The sequence below is a fragment of the Tympanuchus pallidicinctus genome, unplaced genomic scaffold (genome assembly GCF_026119805.1).
Source record: "Tympanuchus pallidicinctus isolate F22 unplaced genomic scaffold, pur_lepc_1.0 scaffold12, whole genome shotgun sequence".
Classification (NCBI taxonomy): Eukaryota; Metazoa; Chordata; class Aves; order Galliformes; family Phasianidae; genus Tympanuchus; species Tympanuchus pallidicinctus.
In genome coordinates, this window is record NW_026294637.1 from 6,943,165 (window position 1) to 6,962,123 (window position 18,959).

General features: G+C 45.4%; 2 protein-coding genes across 6 annotated transcripts in view; one reads left to right on the forward strand and one right to left on the reverse strand.

Annotated features, from left to right (window-relative positions):
- Positions 1-10,599, forward strand: part of AGBL1 (AGBL carboxypeptidase 1) — a 478,919-nt gene extending 468,320 nt beyond the window's left edge. For both annotated transcript variants that reach the window (XR_008203809.1, XR_008203808.1), the window contains one exon: positions 10,486-10,599. The gene's annotated coding sequence lies outside the window, so the exon portion shown is untranslated. The remainder of the gene's footprint in view (positions 1-10,485) is intronic.
- The window catches only part of NTRK3 (neurotrophic receptor tyrosine kinase 3), a 182,366-nt gene continuing 173,541 nt past the window's right edge, over positions 10,135-18,959 (reverse strand). For all 4 annotated transcript variants that reach the window (XM_052672170.1, XM_052672167.1, XM_052672168.1 and 1 more), the window contains 2 exons: positions 18,362-18,520; positions 10,135-14,897 (listed from right to left, as the gene is read on the reverse strand). In XM_052672170.1, coding sequence (XP_052528130.1) covers positions 14,712-14,897; positions 18,362-18,520 — 345 coding nt within the window. In that variant the 3' untranslated portion in view covers positions 10,135-14,711. The remainder of the gene's footprint in view (positions 14,898-18,361; positions 18,521-18,959) is intronic.

Here is an 18,959-nt window from a genome sequence, read left to right on the forward strand (position 1 = left end):
TATTTTGTTATAGCTGTCATACTTGTTGACCAGGTCTAAAGTATGGTGTGGATGTGCCTCTGCTGTGGGGATGGTTGGAAAATGCAGCAGCGTAGGTTTTTATAAATTAAAGCAGAATATCCGACGTAGAACAGAAAGCAGGACCAGCTAGTAAGTAGTTTTGTACTTTATTTGAGAAGAGAGAGCTACATAAACTATGTCAGTAGGGTACAGGTCTACACACAGTTTCATCGATCAGTAAGTGGAGTTGTTAACGTAACACTGAGGAGATATGATACTTTGAAGAAGACATAGACGCGTGACCAAGGAATATTTACAGCTCTAACATACAATATATTCATATTTGAGAGAGAGAGATTCTTGTGCATCTGTATGCACAGATACCCCTGTGTACACATGGTGCACGCACACATGTAAATAGGTATAAAAGGCTTTAAAAAAAAATTACATAAGAAATGAGTCTGCTTTTCATTTGCAGCAACTGCCTATTTTGAACATGGAAATGGTTCCAGTTGGTGGGAAATCTGTTCTCCAGCGCTCATTGGGTGAACCTGATGCACATCTCTGGGTGTGAGGTGCTGTGGTGAATGGGGGGGAATGCTGACGGTGAATGAAAGGGAGGGCCAGTAGTACTAGAGGGAGAAGAAGGCATGTGGCTTCAGAAGCTGGGGTGGTAACGTAGAGATGAAAAAAATGACCTTTGGTGATGCCATAAAATCATTGTTTATACTAAACATAACATATTAACGCAGTTTTAAAAAAATAATTTTCTGTTTCATTTCAAGGCTGGGGAGAGGATTAGGGACAAGGAAGGGCAGGAAGGAAGGGAAGGTCTGGGAGAGAGTCAATACCTCAGCACTTCAAAAGGTCCCTTGACCTCATTGCAAATCTTGAATTTAAAAAGTCTTTAAGTTTGACTAGCGCTGTATCAGTCATCCCCTTCCATGGTGGCAGTGTGCTTAATGCATACAATGTGGCAGGTAGAGGAGAAGCAGGGACCCTACAGTGGCCAATACGCAGATCAGGCTACTTCTTTGCTTTGTGGAGGTGGATTGGGCAGGCAGAAATAGCAGCCATGATGCTCTTGCTGGGCTCTTTCTATAGGGATATCTTGAATTGTTCCCAGCTGGGGAGAAGAGTGAGGTTTTGGAAAAGGGGGAGAGTGCAGCATGGAAAAGGTTGAGAACCAGCAAATTCAGTTGCAAAACAGCAAATAGAAATTGAAAGGCGCAAAGGAAACCCCAAACTAAGCAAACGCATGGACTAGGGCATGGGGTTAAAACAAAAGTAATTCAGTATGCATCACCAGAGGATTTGTTTTCTGCTTATGCAGACTTTCACTAATATTAACAGAGATTAAAACAAGCTGGTTTAAATAATAGTAACAACACAATCTCTATCAAAATGTCTTTCCTCTGAGATCTAGCCTCATCCACCTCTCGTAGCTCCAATTCTGCCAGAGTGAAACGTAGATCAGCACCTTGTGGGGGGGCATGCCTGCCTGTGAGGCTGAAGCATTCAGCTGAGTATAGGAGCAGTGCCCTGATTGTAATGTTCTAAGGATGGTGTTTCTCCTTGTAAAGAGAGTGCCAGCATGGGTGACCACAGTGGCTTCTCTGCCTCAGTCATCATATAGACTCGCAAACCACTGCTGGATGACAACACTGCAACCAAACACAGCTGTCACACAGAAATCACAGGAGGCACATTGGAGACCCTGAAATCTATTTCAGAACATGGCTTGAAGACCCCGTACAATCTTTGCCCAGGAAGGTGGTGTGCATTCTTAACCTTGGGCAACTTCGCCTCCTTCCTGTCTGACACAGAAGGGACAGAGGGAGCTGTAGTCCTTGCTGAAGGCTGAATCAGTGTCAGTTGGCCTGTTCAAAAATTTCTATTGAAATAACACTTGTCAAGTAGCACTTTGTTAAGACAAGGTGGGCATGGGAGAGGTTATTCGGTGTATTTATTTATTTTTGTTCAGCTGTAAGCCTATCTAGACAGAGCTCTCATGCAAGAAATTGCCTTCCAGTTTAACTGAAAATTTAAAGGACACTTACTGTTGTTCTTTTTTTAAAGAAAGTAGAAGAAGAAAAGGCAATTTGCTTTCACCCAGGGAATTGGCAGAGTGTGGGAGCTGAGCAGAGGCTGTAAGGGGCGCAAAGACAAGGCAGCCTGTTTATGCTGGAAACAGAGCTGTCAGAGGAATAAACATAGTGAAAATGATAGTGCTTGCAGAGAAGAAGGCCCTGAGAGAAGCCTGGCAAGGTTTCTCCACGTCTTCAGGAACCGTGCAGGTGAACATGCATCACTTTGTAGTAACTGCTTCTTCACAGTCATCCCTGATCAGGATTGCCTTCTGCCTCACATCTGACTTGCACTACCCTCGTGATGTCTGACCTCTCACAGTTGAATCCCAGACCATTTCCTTCCTCTCCCTGCTTTCCAGCAGACTTCCTTGCTCCCTTCCTTCACCTCCATTAATTCTCTGAGCTCATTATTATGTCATCCTTTGCAGTCCACTGCAAGTGCACACCCTCTGACTTCTGGATGGACATAAGCATCAGAAATATGACCACAATTCCTTGTTCTCAATATTGTTACTCACAAGTTCTCAGGCCCTGTGTCTCAAGCATGTCTCAGGCTGGTCCTGTAGTGATGACTGCCAGTCACTGCCGGGGAGGATGTAGAGGAAGGAGTACAGAGAGAACTGCTTACAGAAAGATGTATATGTTAGGGAGTAATACCCCACCTTTCTTGATCAGTGTATGGACCTTCATGCCCCTTTAAAAGAGATTCTCATGAAGATGACAAAGTTTAGGAGATGTTCAGCCCTAAATTTAAGTCATATCCTCTACAATATCATCTGGAAAAAAACATGAAATTCTCAGAATGCCAACTGAGAAATCTGAATACTGAAGAAACTTTTTTTTTTTTTTTTTTTTTTTTTTTTTAAAATGCAAGATATAGCTGAATCTCCATCCGGAGCTTTGTCTGTTGATGCTTGCTCTTTTGGAGTTGGCTTTTCATTTTTGGCTGACTCTTTTCTGACAGTTCTACATTACATAGTAACGTGACTTTGTTATAGATTGATCTGGAAATGATTTCCAGGGTAAGCAGTATTTTTTTTATGCCCCTTGCTTTGAATTTTCCAATAAATTTGTCTCCTTGTGCTTTACAAACAGCAAATTTAGCTGATAGACAAAGAAAAAAAAATCACATGATTCACTCTTTAAAATAAATGCTCAATTTCTGAACTTGTAACAGAACAGTTATTCTCAGTATGCCAGGCTGTCCCCATAGCCTAGAAGATAACGTTTCACACTCTAAGTAAGAGACTTAAACGTGGTGGTGGAAAAATAATGTGGGGAAAAAAATGTGTTAGAGGGTTTAACTCTGGGAATGACTGTTGTCTTAAATTAATTGTTAGATATCAGCCAAGGATTTGGGGCCTGGCAATGAAAGTAAGCACAGCCGGTGGGGCTGCTGTCCGCGGTGCTGATCCGCAGGGAAGCTGCTCCAGCACTTGGTCAGACATGGAAAACCCCCCCAAATTAATAACGGTTGTTTTTGTTATTCTTGAGGATTGAAGTAGTTTGCTGTTGTTGTGAATCATACTTGAACCTCAAACAGGGGCTTAAAAAAAAAAAAAAAAAAAAATGCAACAAACATTTGTCACTGAAAAGACACTGGGCTACCCAGCTGTTAGATCATCCTATAGGGTTTGATCTCTCTTTCCCTCTCCCAGACATGACTTTTACATTAATTTCAGATTACTTGAAAGCTATAAGACAAGATTTGACTTATATTAGCAGAAAGAGACAAAGGACATTAAAAGTGAGGGGAAATTTGTAAGAAAGAGGTTTGCTCTGGTCTTGCTGGCCAATTTTCTTTGCTGACAGGATTCTGTTTATTTTTCTGATTATTATCATTATTATTATTTTTACAAGAGTGGATTTTTCATATTATAAACCATCTTACCTCTTTTTACATACAGTGTTGTGGGATTTCCCCTCCCCCCCCCCCCCATCCCCTTATAGAATTTTACTTCTCTCCTGCTGTTCTCTTCCTAACATCTCAGTGATCTTCAGTATCCACAGCTTTCACTGACTTCAGACAAAGTTATGGGTGCTCAAGTCCTTCAGAGTTCAGCTTGCTGTTGCACAAGAACATTTAGTTACACAGGAACAACAATTCAGTCCCTTGCCGATTATTTCTATTGTCTCAATCTAAGTGCATAAAAATGAGGCTAGAGTCAAACAGATCCCAGTTAGAATCAATCCTCACCATCTCTCCAGCAATCAGAACAACCTGCTGGGGGCTGAGTAACAGCTGAATTCTTGGTGAGAGAAATTACAGGCATAAAAACAAAATCAAATAGACTTCTTGTGCTCATTCAACATTTTAAGGCATATTTATAGGTACTGCTGTATGTCATCTTAAATATTTCAGTTTAAAAAGAAACTGCACTACTTTTCCTGTCTTGACACTTTCACCATCTTTATGCCTTTGAAAAAGGAGCAGAAGGATGCTGAATTAAATGCCCATTCAGACTAAACTGCCTCTTCTTTGGGCTGTTTGAATACCCCAGAGATAGATCTGTGGAGATAAGAAAATCTGGAGGCCTTCTGAAGGCCACCAAAACAGGAATATGAACATGAAAGCTGGACAGAAGCTGCTAATGGAAAGCTGAGAACTTTTTGTTTTACGAAGCAAGGGAGGGCTTAGCAGGTGATCAGATAACCTTGAAGTCCTGCTCCTAGTTGAGTGTCTTCCTTAAATTCCTTCATCGCATCCTTCTCAACTTCCTCCCAAATCTTGTCATCACTGCAAGGATGAAAGCTCAAGAGAAATCTTACCAATGATGAAAGTTACTGCAAAGGAGTGAGAATTCCACCCTATTCTGCTTTTACTTTCAAGACAGAGATGCTTTAATTCTCATGCTAGGTAAGCTGGTGGGAAACCACGCAAACCACATGTTTGAGCTCCCTGGTGAGTGCATCAAAGCAGAAACAAGTTAACAGGACAGACTGACAGACAAGTTTTCTCTCTGGCCTGTCAAAATTCTTTGAAAAGGTAAGGAACAAAAAACTAGTGCAGAAATTAGGAGGATGCTTTTTTCTCACTTTAAGAGAGAATATTCTTCCAAAAAGATCATAGAAATATTGAACAATAGATCAGCATTTGTTATAGACAGCTGACATAGAAGGTACATGGCTACTAAAGCCTGTGCTCTTTAATAATCTGGGAGAAAAAGCACTTAACAGATAATAGTGTTTGCCTTGGGAACAGCAGTTAGGGAGCCTCAAGTGAGGAGGACTTTAGGAACCAAACTAAATCAGCAAGCTCACCAATGTTCAAGGACACGGAGGAGCTAGAACTGCACTGTCACATGCCTGAGACTCAAGTACTGTGTAATCTGTGTGGTATAGACATCTAGGCACCGTTGTGGACAGCAGATGGCTGCTGAATGGTGACAGCAGATGACTATGATTCTGGGCAGAGCGAAACCATAAGGCCTCAAATCACAATCACTAAAGTCAATTCTTGAGATGAAATCAATCCAGCCACTGGAGCAAAAGGGTGTCACACAGCAATGCAGAAAAACAACTCAGTGCCAGGCATCTGAAGGCTCTTAAAAAGCTCCACCCTCCCATTTTCCCACACCCTTCCTCTCCCCACCCCCCCCAACCACACACATATTTCCACATAAAGAAAAAAAAAAAAAAAAAAATAAAAAATTGAGGTTATGCATTTCCTGAAATATGGTTGGCTGAATAAATACACTTACAGAGAACTCTTTGTAAAGCAATAGCAGAATGAATAAGAGTGCATCACTATCATGGGAAATAAAAGGAAAAGTAACCCAACTGCAATTCAACCAGAATCATTCCAAACCCCAAAGGTTGGCCTCTTTTTTTTTTTTTCTTTAATGTGTCTGACATTTTATGGCATCAATAATGCAAACAAAGAGGAAATCATATTTGCAGAACACTAATGCACGGATGTCTAAAGTGAAATACAATACTGATTACTTTTTAAATGAAGCCACCAGGTTTTGATGTGCTGCAGTGGTTAAATTGGTCCATCAAATTCCTTCCTCAGTCCAAAGCAACAGCTTGACCTTCTCTATAACCTTGGATAGCCTTTTCAGCTGTACTCTGATTGGGAACAGTAAATGTTAGTCTGAAGAAATCTTCCTGATGGGACTGATTTCAGAAATGCCAGGGGCACACAACTCCACTTGAAGATGAGGTGAACTACAGGCATGTCACCTCTTCATAGGTGACCCAAAGACTCTGACAAACACATAAAAGAAAACTACTGGTGAAAGGATGGGTGTGAGAACTAGTAGTTCTCTAGAACTAGAGATTGTGCCCTTAGGGTTAGTGACTAATCTATTCTGCACCTGATAGCCTGTGTCTTTCTGCATAAGACTGTAGAGCGATATCGGAGTTTGAAAATGAGGAGATGAAGGAGAAGGTCCAGCTATAACAAATAACTCCCTTCCCTTCCTCTTCCAGTTTTTTAGATGTTAGTGGTTTGTTTTTCCATGAAGAAGTAGATCTCAGAGGTGTATCTTGTCTACCACAGAAAGGATTGTCTCTACAAGTAAAAGTGCAAAGAAGCTGTGATGTTCCTGCCTGGGAACTCTTGCTGCTTGGCCTGATCTCATACTAAAGGACAACAGAGCTTGGTTCTGGCCTAAACTTCCATCTTAACAGCACGAGCACTGAGTTCAGGAGTCAGGAGATTTCTTTTGCCACATCCTCTGATTTGCACTGTTCACTTTTTAAATTCATACAGTTCTGGTTTGGTAGGCAGAGCCAATAGTGCACCTGTGGGCCAGTGAGTAGGGTTGGATGCCATGGTCTCTTGACAGCTGGGAGTTTATCTGCCATTCGGGTCTGATCGCTGCACTGCAGGGATTGCATGTTTTGGAGTTAATCAGTGCAAGCAGCTAATTGCCACTAGTTAACTAGCGCTTTTTAATTGGATCTGTGTTGTTGGGTGGATGTGTGAAGGGAGCTGTTTGTCACTGACAAAAAAAGAAGTCAGCTTTGTGATGTAAGCCTCTTTTGGGAATTAAAAAAAAAAAAAAAAAAAAGTACTGTCTGGAACTACTGTCACTGTGGCAGAGGAAATCAGTTTCAGCAGAAATGGCCTGGATGAGGTTAGAGTCACGCTCTGCTGGGGTCAGAAATGATAGTGGCTGCCCCCCAACCCTTTCTCTTGTGCAGAAGGGTGGGACACTGTGGGCTTCAGCTGGGATTTACAGGAGATACCCCCCATGCATTACAATGAGCTTTGCTGTAAAATTCACTGCACAGAGGTTAATCTAGATGTCAACATTGCCTGACAGCAGTGAAATTACTCCGGGGCAGTGCTCCTTCTGAAGTCTTAATATAACAGTCAATTCCATCCTGCCTGCAGGAAATGAAAGTTTTCTGCTTTGTGTGCGGAATCATTCGGCGCCAATTTTCTCACTGTTTGAAGTCCAGACTGTTTGTGGTCTCGGGATTCACCTCACATTAAGACTTTCGCTTCATTTAAAAACTGCTAGTCAAGTCCTGAGAACTGCAAGGACAGGAGCTGCACAGGGAGAAAGAGAAGAGGGCAGGGGAGAAGTCTTATCTTGCCTACCACTTCGAAATCAAACAGCTTCACCAGCCCTCTGTTCTCAAAAGGGAGTGAATGCAGCAACTCAGCTATCTAAATATCAAGCAATATAGATTGTTGAGGTTGGAAACCAGCCGAGAGAGAGAGAAAGCGTGCAAAAAACCATATATATCTGGACCTCCCGGAGCTATGATTTTCTTTAGAGGTATTTCAGTCCTCCCCTGCTGGGACCTTGTCCTAAGAAAGCAGTAGTTGTGCAGTTAAACACCCCGACTGAACAACTGCTCAAGTTTTTAGCTGTAGGATCAGTCACTTGTGCAGGGCAGGAGATCGGTTCCCACAGAGGATTCCCGATGATGTGAGGAAGTTAGAGATGTTGTGCCTCCTTTGTCCATGGAGATATGCTAATATTGTGGGGTTAGCAGAAGGAAGAGGAGACACTGCTCATTCCTTCCATGTGAAAAGACCTCTCAGATTAGGTTTGCGAGAAATTAAAGACATTGAGATGAAAGCAACTTATCAGCTCGGTTAGTTCAGCCCCTGAAAAAGGGGAAGGAAAAAAAAAAAATGAAATAAAGAAGCAGTAAGATTGTTTTCTTTTCTTCCTCTTTGGTCTCTTATCCCTTTTCTTGGTTCAGTTTTTCAGAGTTGCAAGCAATGGGATTCCTATCACTCCTCTCAGGGAGCTGTTTCACTGCTCAGTAGTGTACTGGGAGGAAATAAGAAACATACAGAAGAGACTGAATGCTCCTGCTTTCCTCTTGCAACAGCAACTGACAGCCTCTGTGTCACTCGTGACACTGCCAGTCTGAATGAATGTTTGAAGACTCCTAACGTTCACCAGGCTTGAGATTCCCACATGCAGTGTGAATGGCAAAGGCAATACAGGAGACATTCCCATTTTGGGGGACTTCACAGCTGCTTAAATAAGCCTTAAATGTTACTGATGCAAGAGTCTAGGAACCTGAAAGTTCATCAAGGTTGACCATTTGTGGAAAGCAGAGTCTGGAGTTCTCTATTTTTGATACTCCTTTGGAGACTAGCTGCATTATATGCTACAGTTCCAAGGCCATATACTTTTCCACCAGAAAGCCACTGCATTACAATAGGGAGCAACCCTTTCTGGGATTTGCTGAAGTATGCTTGTGCCTATCATAGAGGAGCCCTGTTGGTGTACTTAGCTTCTGGCTATCAAAGGAGCCATTGTAGCATAGTATCACAGCCAGCAGCCCATTTATGCTTCTTGTTTATGCTCACCACTGCTTTACAACAAGAGAACACACCTACAGCTGTTACAGAAGCACACTGTGTGCGCAATGGCTTTACTAGCTTAGCTGATTCCTGGCTGGATCATAGAATAGAATTGGGAAGAGACCCATGAAGGCCATCTGGTTCAGCTCCCCTGCACTGAACAGGGACACCTACAGCCTATCAGGTGCTCAGATCCCTGTCCAGCCTGACTTGCAGTGTCTCTGGGGATGGGACACCCACCACATCTCTGAGCAACCTCTGCCTCACCATCTTCATTGGAAAACAAACAAACAAAAAACCCACAAGCAAACAAACGAAAAAACCAAACCATTTTCCTTGTAGCCAACAGAAATCTCTTCTCTTGTAGTTTGAAACAGTTTCTCCTTGTCCTCTCAACAGATAGGCATAATTCACCAAATACTTAGCTATCTGCTTTGCCTTTTGTAAGGCAAAGCTATAACATGATGGAAAATACAGCATTAATAGCAAGACAGCACAATTTTAGGCTATAGCAAATGAGAACAAGCCCAAATGTAGCAGCTGTAGGCACAGAAACAAAAGAAAAAAATAAAAAATAAAAAATAAAAAATAACCCGCTTACCTTTGGAAGACTTCCAGTGGGCAGGGATCTCCAGTGAGATACCCCTACCCCCACTGCCAACCCTTAAATAAGGTTGGGGAAGGGGTGGATCCTGCCTTCACCCCTTCTGGTCTCTCAGCTGCATTGCATTGCATTGCATTGCATGCACCTGAGCTCTCTTGGGTTGGCCCTACCTTCCCACCAGGTGCTCAATCACTGCTTCAGGCCATGACTTAGCATTTCTGCTACACCTTTGTATCCCCAGGTTGAACACGCAGTGGGGCAAAGGATGTAGACATTCTATAGGGGAAAAATGGAGCCCAATTCAATAAAACTTTTTAAAATGATACTAATAAACAGATCACTGTTTCCATGCAGATTTGCACATGAATGTCTGATGATCAGGTGTTCAGAACTACTTATGGCTTTGTAGGCTTGCAGTGACCCAGGTCTGCATTCTTTGAGCCATAGCTGGAATTCAGGGAACCTCACGCACTTGATTTCTAGGAATAGCCTTTCACATGAAAGAAACCAGCTCATGTATTACCATGTTCCAGTCTATGGTCTCAAAAAATAACTTGTTAATGCTGTTTTACAGTTGTATTTAGGTACCGGAAAAAGAAAATAATCACAAACAAGCGTAAACCTTGGCTGTTTTGTTTTCTGCATGGATAAATGGTCCCTTGCTTTTATTGGTTTCTCTCTCCTTTTTTAACCAGGATTGCCCTGTGTTACAGCTAGCTTTTCGTGGTGCTCTAGCATGTTGCTGTTTTCCTTTGCTTTTCTCTGCTTGTAAACCACTGTGCTACTTAAAATTCTATGCCACACTCCCGAAACCAGTCTCAATTTCCCAGCCCAAGATACTCGCCTTCGACAACCAGCCCTTCCCTTCCCTTGGCTTTTTTATTTCCCCACGTATTTTCTCACCTTGTTCCACCCACTCCTGGGGACAAGCAGACAGCTCAAAGCTAATGATGTCTCTCAACAAGCAGCCTCTCTAAAGGCATTCCACATTTTTTGTGTTTGTCTTGCAGCACATGTTCTCAGAATCACCTGTCTGCAATTCAGCACCCCGTGGACACAGGCGCAGGCTTGAGATGAGGCAGTGCAGGCTCTTTTCTGACCCCACAATGTATGCATCAGGGGACATTTAGAGGACCAAATGGTAAGTTTTGAGAGAGACAGGATGGGCTTCTAGTCTGGCAGATCGTTGCATGTCTTCCCTTAGCTATGCTTTAGCTTTTGTCTCTCAACCTGATAGATTATGGTGGAAGGAAAACGGTTTGGAAGAAACGAGACAGGTCACAGATGAACCCCTAAGACTGGAGACAAGTTCACTGCCCACTGTTTGCAGCCCTGGCATGAGATTGCCATCTGTACCATATAGCACCTTAACCACCAAGAAGGCATTATGTCAGTGACACCCATAGATGACAGAGTTGGTGCTTGAAAGCAGGATGCTGCTGGGCTGGGGAAGACTCCGTGGCCCCTTCTTAGCAGTGCCCAAACAAACACTGCTCCCATCTCCTTTTCAACAACCCCCTCCAGAAAGTTGCTGGTAGTAAGGTCTGGTTTGCCCTAGACCTGCGTGAGACCTGTATGTGTTGCCAGCTCTCCCCTCGTGGCAGACAAGGTTGTAGGAAGTATGTCTCTTCAAAATGGAGACTGTGAACTCATTTCTCTTTGCCTCCACATACTTCCCACACTTAGATTTGTGGCATTCTGTGAGGGTTTCCCTCCAAACCTGCTCTTCTTCCTCCCTCCGCTTGCAGTGGAGCAGTGGCAGAGCCTCCACAGGAGCCCCTCTTCCTGCAGGAAAGGTACTGTCATCCATGCTGATCAGCAGCTCCACTTTTGCTCCAGGGAAAGTCCTTCTTGAAATGAGGTCTCAAGGTTCACCAGGAACTCAGCACGGACACTTTCCCTCTTCCCATCCAAAATTGTCAGACCAAAAAGGGATGCAGCAGTTTCAGTCATGTCTCCAAAACAAAAATGAGCCTTCCCTCCCTCCCCACCAATAAACCTTCATCCAGCAGCACCAGCCCACTGGGCATAACGCAGCAGCTGCTGGGAGCCAGCTCTGCAGCACTTCTTATTCTACTCTTCTAAGCAATTGTTCCCGATTAGCTCTGACAAAAAGACCTTCTGTCAAAGCAGTCATTGCACTTGGTGGGGCTAATGGTAAAGCAGTCAGACAGCCTGAACCTTGGTCTCAGCCATTTCACATCTTCTGGTGGCCCATCTCCTTGCCTCTCATTGACCATTTATTCCTAACCACGTTGCACCAAATCCAGGTGTGATGCTCAGCTCCTGAGCTCACCTCGATGTCAGGAGAGTACAAAGAGCTGGCAAAGGGACGTGTAATGGTGTTGGAGGACACAAGGAGGAAAGGAGGAGGGAAAGGAGAATATAGCTGTTGTGCAGAATAGTTATAAGGGAATAAGCATTGACTATGGAAACACAGTGACTCTAGGTAATCTGCCTGTGTAAAGGCCAGCGAAATTGGCTGAAAGAGAAATGAGAGCATAAGAGCAAGAGGGGAGTGTGGACAAAACAGTGGTTTTGCACAATCTGGCACTGTGCCTGAGAGCCACAAGAGCAAGAGACCATTTGGGGTTTGGGGCAGGCAGCCCCAGAGAAGAGTTTTCTTTTGGAGGCACTGGGCTAGTACCACCATCACGTATTTTTCCCTGGATAGTCTCCAGTCCTTTTAGCCAAAGCAGCCTACACACAAAAAGAGCCAGATCTGGCAACTTTTCGACTAATCTTTCTCACTTCAAGGATGAACCTAAGTTGTAGATGAGGAAAACTAGATATCCTCTCCCAACAGAGCGAGTAGCTGCTACGGAGGGGTGGCATGGCACCTTGCTTGTGTGTGTGGACTGCCATTTCACACCCTGACCCTGACCATACCACCTTTGGTGCCCATGCTGTGAGCTGCTGGTGTCTGTCCAGTGGCAGTCTGTCCAGCCTCTGCTGCATGAGACTGGCTCTCTGTGATTTAACAGAAAGGGGAAGGTTGCACGTTTTTACTGCCACCCATCCTCTCTCACTCTGAGCTTGAGGTGCTCTTTGCACAAGCACAGTCTAAACCCACAGCCTCCACAAACCCTGTAGCAGCGTCCCCTGCCCCACTTGAAACCTTAAGCGAGGTCATGCCAGAGCCAAGGGTAGGAGGTAGAGATAGGCAGGAGACAGAGAGGTTGAGGAGGGATGCAAAATCTTCTCTTTCAGTAGCCAGCTGTAATAAGGTCTCAGACTCATGCATCTTCCCTTGCATCCTGGCCCTGAACACTGCTCTGGCCATGGGGAAGGAGTCAAGATCCCATCTCCATCGCCTCCTCCCCTGTCTGCATTCCCTTTCAGATGAGAACCACATCGGAGCAGGTTATTTTTGTGCTGGCAATTGTCGCCTTCTCAATTGCCTTCACGGTGCCTGTGGCGCCTGCTCACTGCCTCCTGAGAGCATCTGCCAGGCTGAGGTTCCCCCTCAGCCTCCACTATTTAGAGGAAAAAAACAACCCAAGGAAGGTTTTGTTTTCTCAGCCCGGCCTGGATGGGCAAGATTCATTTCTGACTCAGTCTTTCCCCGGACAAGGATAATATCCTGCATGAGGAAGATGGGTTTTAGGGAGGATGCTTCAGCCTCTCCATGGCTGTCCCCAGCACCCCCTGTCGCTGCCTGTCAGGCCTTTATCCTCATTGAGATGCAAGGCTGGCTGCTGCAGCCATCCGCTGAGCTGTCTGCTCCTGGAGGCACCTTCCCCTCATTCCCCTCCTCCTCCCGGGGCTGCCTGTGGAGCTATTCTTCAGCCTCTGCATTTCACAACAGCTCAAAGGCAGATGCATCAATCCTTTCAGGGGATGGGGACGTGAGGAGAATTGCAAGGGGTCTGCAGGCAGGTGTTGGGAGGTTCCCAGCCATCTCGCTAGCCTTGTCCCCTTCCCTGGCCTCAGGCTGGCTTGTGCCTAAGGCTTGGACTAAGGCATGGGGCAGGGATGGGGAAGGGAAGAGGATGAGGAGGGAGGGCACTGGGATATGCTGACCCCAAAGGCGTGCCCAGCTGTGATGCGGGCACACTTCCAGCTACATGCTGCAGCCTTCCCTCAAACAGGGAACAGGGGATGCAACCCTATCTGCTGAGGGTTTGCACTAATTTGGCTGTGGCTTGGTACCAATCCCATGGCCCCACAAAAATGAAGGGTGGGGAGAAAAGGCAGGGATGGGGGGTTAAGGGGTTCCTCCCAGCTTCACCATCTCCACTGGGCACTGAGACGAATGGCACTCCTGTCTTGCATGCCGCAATGGGTTGGGATGAATCAGGAATGGGTCTCCAGGACCCCCCTCAGCAGGGGGGAGGGGTTCAGTTCCACTGTAGAGGGAGGAGGGAGGGCTGGGCCCATCCGATGCGCTGGCTGCGGGTGGGCAGCTGGTTCCCGGTGTGTTATACCCGTAGGTGCCACAATCCTTTGACTGTGTGTTTGAAAGCCTTGAGTCTATACAGTTAAGAATCAGCAAATTAGAAAAATTGTCCTGAAATGTCAAAGGGAAGAAAAAGGCAGAGAGGGACAGGGAAGGATGGAGAGGGAAGAAAAGTTTGGTAAAAGAGAATTTGTTCAGGGGCACTGCCCTGTCTTTGTGCCCATCACCTGTGGGCTGGGAAGAAGGAAGGGAGGCAAGGACAAGAAGGGAGGACTGATTTCACACATTCAGTGCATATCATATCATACAACCGGGGCAGGGCTTTCCTCCCAGAGCACCAACTCAGGCTAACACTGCTGCCATAGCCAGACTCGAGCCCTGCCCAGCAGCCCGAGCCATACTCACAGCAGGATGACAACTCACTGCTTCATTGCTCGGGGGAAAGATACCTTCTCCTTTCTTTCTTTCCTTTTTTTTTTTTTTAATTATATATATATATATATATATAAGTACTTTTTCTCCCTTGTTTCTTTTTTTTTTCTTTTTAAAGTCTTATAATTTTCTGTAACAGCAGCTTCTTTCTGTATTGGTGTGGAAGTTATATAGAGAGAGATATTTATAAATATATATAAGCCAAACTGCCTTACAGGTCTTTGTTTTCTGGGAATTTTGTTGGTTTGCTTTTTGTTTTGTTTTGTTTTCAGTGTTGTATGTGTAGCAGGCACTTGAGTTTATATGAAGATGTTTGTTTGGGAGCTGAGGGGCAAAGGACTTGGGAAGGGGAGAGGGAAGGAAGGACGGAAGGAAGGATCAGGGACTTTTGATAAGTGGCCACTGCTAGCCAAGGATGTCCAGGTAGATTGGTGTGGCCTTGCCCAGAGCATGGAGGATCTTGTAGATCTCCTTGATGTTGAGCCGTTGCTGAGGTTCTCTCTGCCAGCAGCCCAACATGATGTCGTAAACCTCCTTGGGGCAGACTCGAGGTCTTTCCAGAACTCGGCCTTGGGTAATGCACTCAATGACCTGAAAGAAAAAAAGAAAAAGAAACACTGAATAAAAAGCTGGGCAGTTCCTGGATGATATCCTGTCCTGGATCGTGTTCTGTCCCAGATGCTTCTTGACTAATGTCGTGCCATTCTGAATCATAAAACTGCTTAGGTTGGAAAGGACCTTAAAACCCATCCATTCCCAACCCCCTGCCATGGTCTGGTTGCCCTCACCAGCTCAGAGCCGCCCTGGGCCCCATCCAGCCTTGCCTTGGGCACCTCCAGGGATGGGACATACACAGCTCTATGGGGAACCTGTGCCAGGGCTTCATTTAGGGAATGGGAATGCTGAGGAGCCAAGAAGATCACGAATCCTCGTTGCTCACCTGTTTGTGAGTCATTAATGATGGTTTAACATTGAAAAGTTTGTTTCCTTCTGCAACCTTGCCTCTTGCTCTTTTGACACCTATCTATTTTAATGCACCCTCCAGACAGGAGGTCACAAGCAAATTACGTGAAGTTTTAATTGAAGTTGTCAGTACCTTCCTGATAATTGAAGAAAGAAAATAAAAAGCCTTTAAATTCACAAGCTAAATTAATATTTTCGTATTTTACAGAGCTGAAATGCAGTTTTATTTCCCTGAAAATTGAGAGCCCTTTCCATTGCAAAGCCCAGGAGAGTTCTACGAGAGAGTTCAGCACATCTCTTTCTACCTTCATCTCCAAGGGCAGCTTTGCCTCATTTTGCAATAGAAAAGCAGCTGGAAAAAAAAAAAAATTAATAATAGCATTTCATCTCATATCACATCTTTGCTAGAGAAAAAAAGACCTGCAGTGCTAACGCTCTGCTCTGGATCAGGTCAGTGCTGCTAATGAGAGAAATGTGAGCTCTTGGACAGCATGAAATGCTATTCACAAGTATGCCACTGGCATCCCCTAAGTGTCTGTGTTTTGCTTACTGGAGGAATGGATGCAGAGGAAACCATGGCATGATTTGTCAGGGAGCTGCTATTACCTCCTGCCCTCCTTGGTTGGAGCTGATAAGTCCCAGCGTCGCGGAGCACGAGTGACCTGCCACGCTCTGCAGACAAACGCAGAGCCCAAGCAGTGTGTTGAGGGAAGCCACCCAGCGAGGGGTGTTTGGAATTTATCATTTATGAATAGTAATGGACTTGCTGCACAGCTCAGCAGATACTTATCACCTTAGTGCTTGCAAATAAATGCGGAGGGGGGAGATTAGGAGCTGCTTAAAGCGGACCGAGGAGGATGCAGTGTGGAGAAGAGCCTGCATGGCTTTAAGGCTGTTGGCAGTGTTGACATATGGGAGAGGTTAAAGGTAACTTATGGTTTCTGGCAGGCATCCTAAATGTACACAGGAGCCCAGTAGCGGGTCCTGCCTCTCCAGGACAACAGAAGGGCATGGACAGAAGCTAATGCACTGTCTGAGGCTCTCAGATGAAGTGGCTCCTTGCCTCATCCCTCTGCGAGAAAGGATCTTTCTGCCAGCCTTGAACAAACTTGCTAAAAGTGTTCTGGAGACCATGCAGAACCTGCAGGAGGGATTATGCTCACCTTGCTAATGGCCTCACCCAAGGGACTGGTGCTTGGCCAGCTGCTCTGTAGGGCTGTGGAACCACTACTCTGATGCCTCAGTGTGCAAGAGCTGGTAGAGGCAGCAGCTCTGCACACTTCTCCAAAAGAGTGGTGCTGCACTGGCATGGGCTGCACAGGGAGATGGCAGAGTCACCATCCCTGGAGATGTTCAGGAAGTGTAAAGATCTGGCACTGAGGCACCTGGTCAGTGGTCAGGTGGGGATGAGCTGATGATTGGACTAGATGACCTTTGAGGTCTTTTCAACCAGAATGCTTTTGTGATTCTATGGTAGGAAAACCAATACAGCTGCATCTGTGCAGATCCTAACTAGCTCTTCTCCTGTAAGACATGGGGTACATTTCTGAGTCCTATTACCTGCAAAGGAAACTGAGGCATGGAGGCAGCTGAGCTCTCTTCCAGAATGCCTCTCACCTGGGTAGGAAGCTACATGTGCTCATTTGTGTTTGTATTTACTTTTCTAGGGAAATGCAAGAGCAGCTCATTAAGTAGCGTGACAAATAAGTTCTGTCGCTGTCTATTCCATTGTTTGTGTCTCTAAAATGTTTGCGTGTGCTACTTTGGGATATACAGTCAGGCCCCATTGAGCACACGAATGGGCAAGTATTAGAGATGTAAAGCAACACCTTGGATTTGCCATCTCTGCAACTCACTTAATTAAGGGATCTGTATCCAGAAAGCAGAAAATGTCTGTTTCTCATTACAAAAGGTGAAATTTCTGAAATCCATTAGATACACAGTAGGATGAAAATTTGCAAGGTTCCCACGCACTGCTCTGTCAATGCATCTTGCTCCTCTTCCATCATACCCCCTGCTATTCCGAGCAAAAATCTTCCAAAGCATTTCTGCTGATGTGCCTCAAACCTCAGCTCTGACACTGCTAATGCTAGCCATCCTTCCCTCAACTTTTTTTACAGCGCAGCCCTACACTGATGGATTGCAGCTTTTATTACTTAAAGAAATAACAAGGACAAACTATCCCCCCCCTTGGGTCCCATCCTCAGTGAACAGGGGCAAACCATAGAATAGGTATCCCTGTGACAAACAGACCCAAAGAAGTGTGCCATGTGCCATCTAACGTGCTTCAAACACTTTGTCAGAAAATGAAGAATGCAGTAAGAGCTTCAGGTATAAAATAAGGTGAAGGAGAGCAGAGGACATGCAGAGCATCACACATCCCAGCAATAATTTGTGTTTTGCGTCAGCACCCAAGATGGCTATTATGGAGGTATGTCAGGAATTTGGAAAGCAGAGACCAGGGATGACCCATGGCTTTGGTAGAGCTCTTTCATTCCTGCATGCCTCAATTTCTCCAGCTCTCAATGGAGATAATTTTCTCCTGTAAGAAGACAGGCTGAGGGAGCTGGGCTTGTTTAGCCTGGAGAAAAGAAGGCTGCAGGGTGACCTCCTCCTAAAGGGAGCCTACAAACAGGAGGGGAATCAACTCTTTGAAAGGGTAGATAACAGCAGGACAAGGGGAAATGGTTTTAAGTTGAGGGAGGGAAGATTTAGGTTGGATGTCAGGGGAAAGTTCTTTACTATGAGAGTGGTGAGGTGCTGGAACAGCTGCCCAGAGAGGTTGTGGATGCCCCATCCCTAGAGGTGATCAAGGCCAGATTGGATAGGGCCCTGGGCAACCTGGTCTAGCATTAAATGGGGAGGTCGGTGGCCCTGCCTGTGACAGGGGATTTGGAGATTCATGATCCTTGAGGTCCCTTCCAACCCTGGCCATTCTGTGATTCTATGATTTTTATCTCTATGCCTGAAAAACAACATAGTAAGGAACTCTCATGGGTGCCAAGGTGGGAACAATTAGTGCATGAGAAGTCTGGAAAGGAGAGATGGTAACAAACACAATTTCCAGCTGAGGTATCTCAGCACTGTTGTACCTCTGTGTTCGAGAGCTGAAACCAGGGCTGCTTCCCATAGGTGAAGATCTCCCAGAGGATCACCCCGAAGCTCCAGACGTCACTCTCCGTTGTGAACTTCCTGTACATGATGCTCTCCGGAGGCATCCAGCGGATAGGCAGCATGGTGTGTCCTCCAACCTGCATGAGGAAAAAGGCATGAGGAGATCTGAGGACCTGAAGAAGCACTCAGCTCTGATGGAATATGGACGGACTTGGGGCCTCCCCATGAGATACATCAACACGGAGCTGCTCAAAAGACCTGGGTTGGATACAGCCTCCCCGACCGCCCATGGGCTTAACCGCCAGTCCCACCTGGTTAGCACGATGGATAGGGAGTGAAATGTATCAAGACAAATGATGTCCCCTCCTCCCCAAATGGGCTTGTAAAGTAAAAAAACAACAAAATGCCAAGGGTGTCCTCAAACCCTACAGTGATGAACCAGGAGGTAAGGCAAGGAGCAGAGTGTTCTGCGGGGTGCTGCAGTGGGTTTTGCAGGGCCTCAGCACCCACCAGAAATACAGAGCAGGATTTGCTGCTCCTTGCTGAGGCTTGCTAAAAGCTGAATGCAAGCCTGTG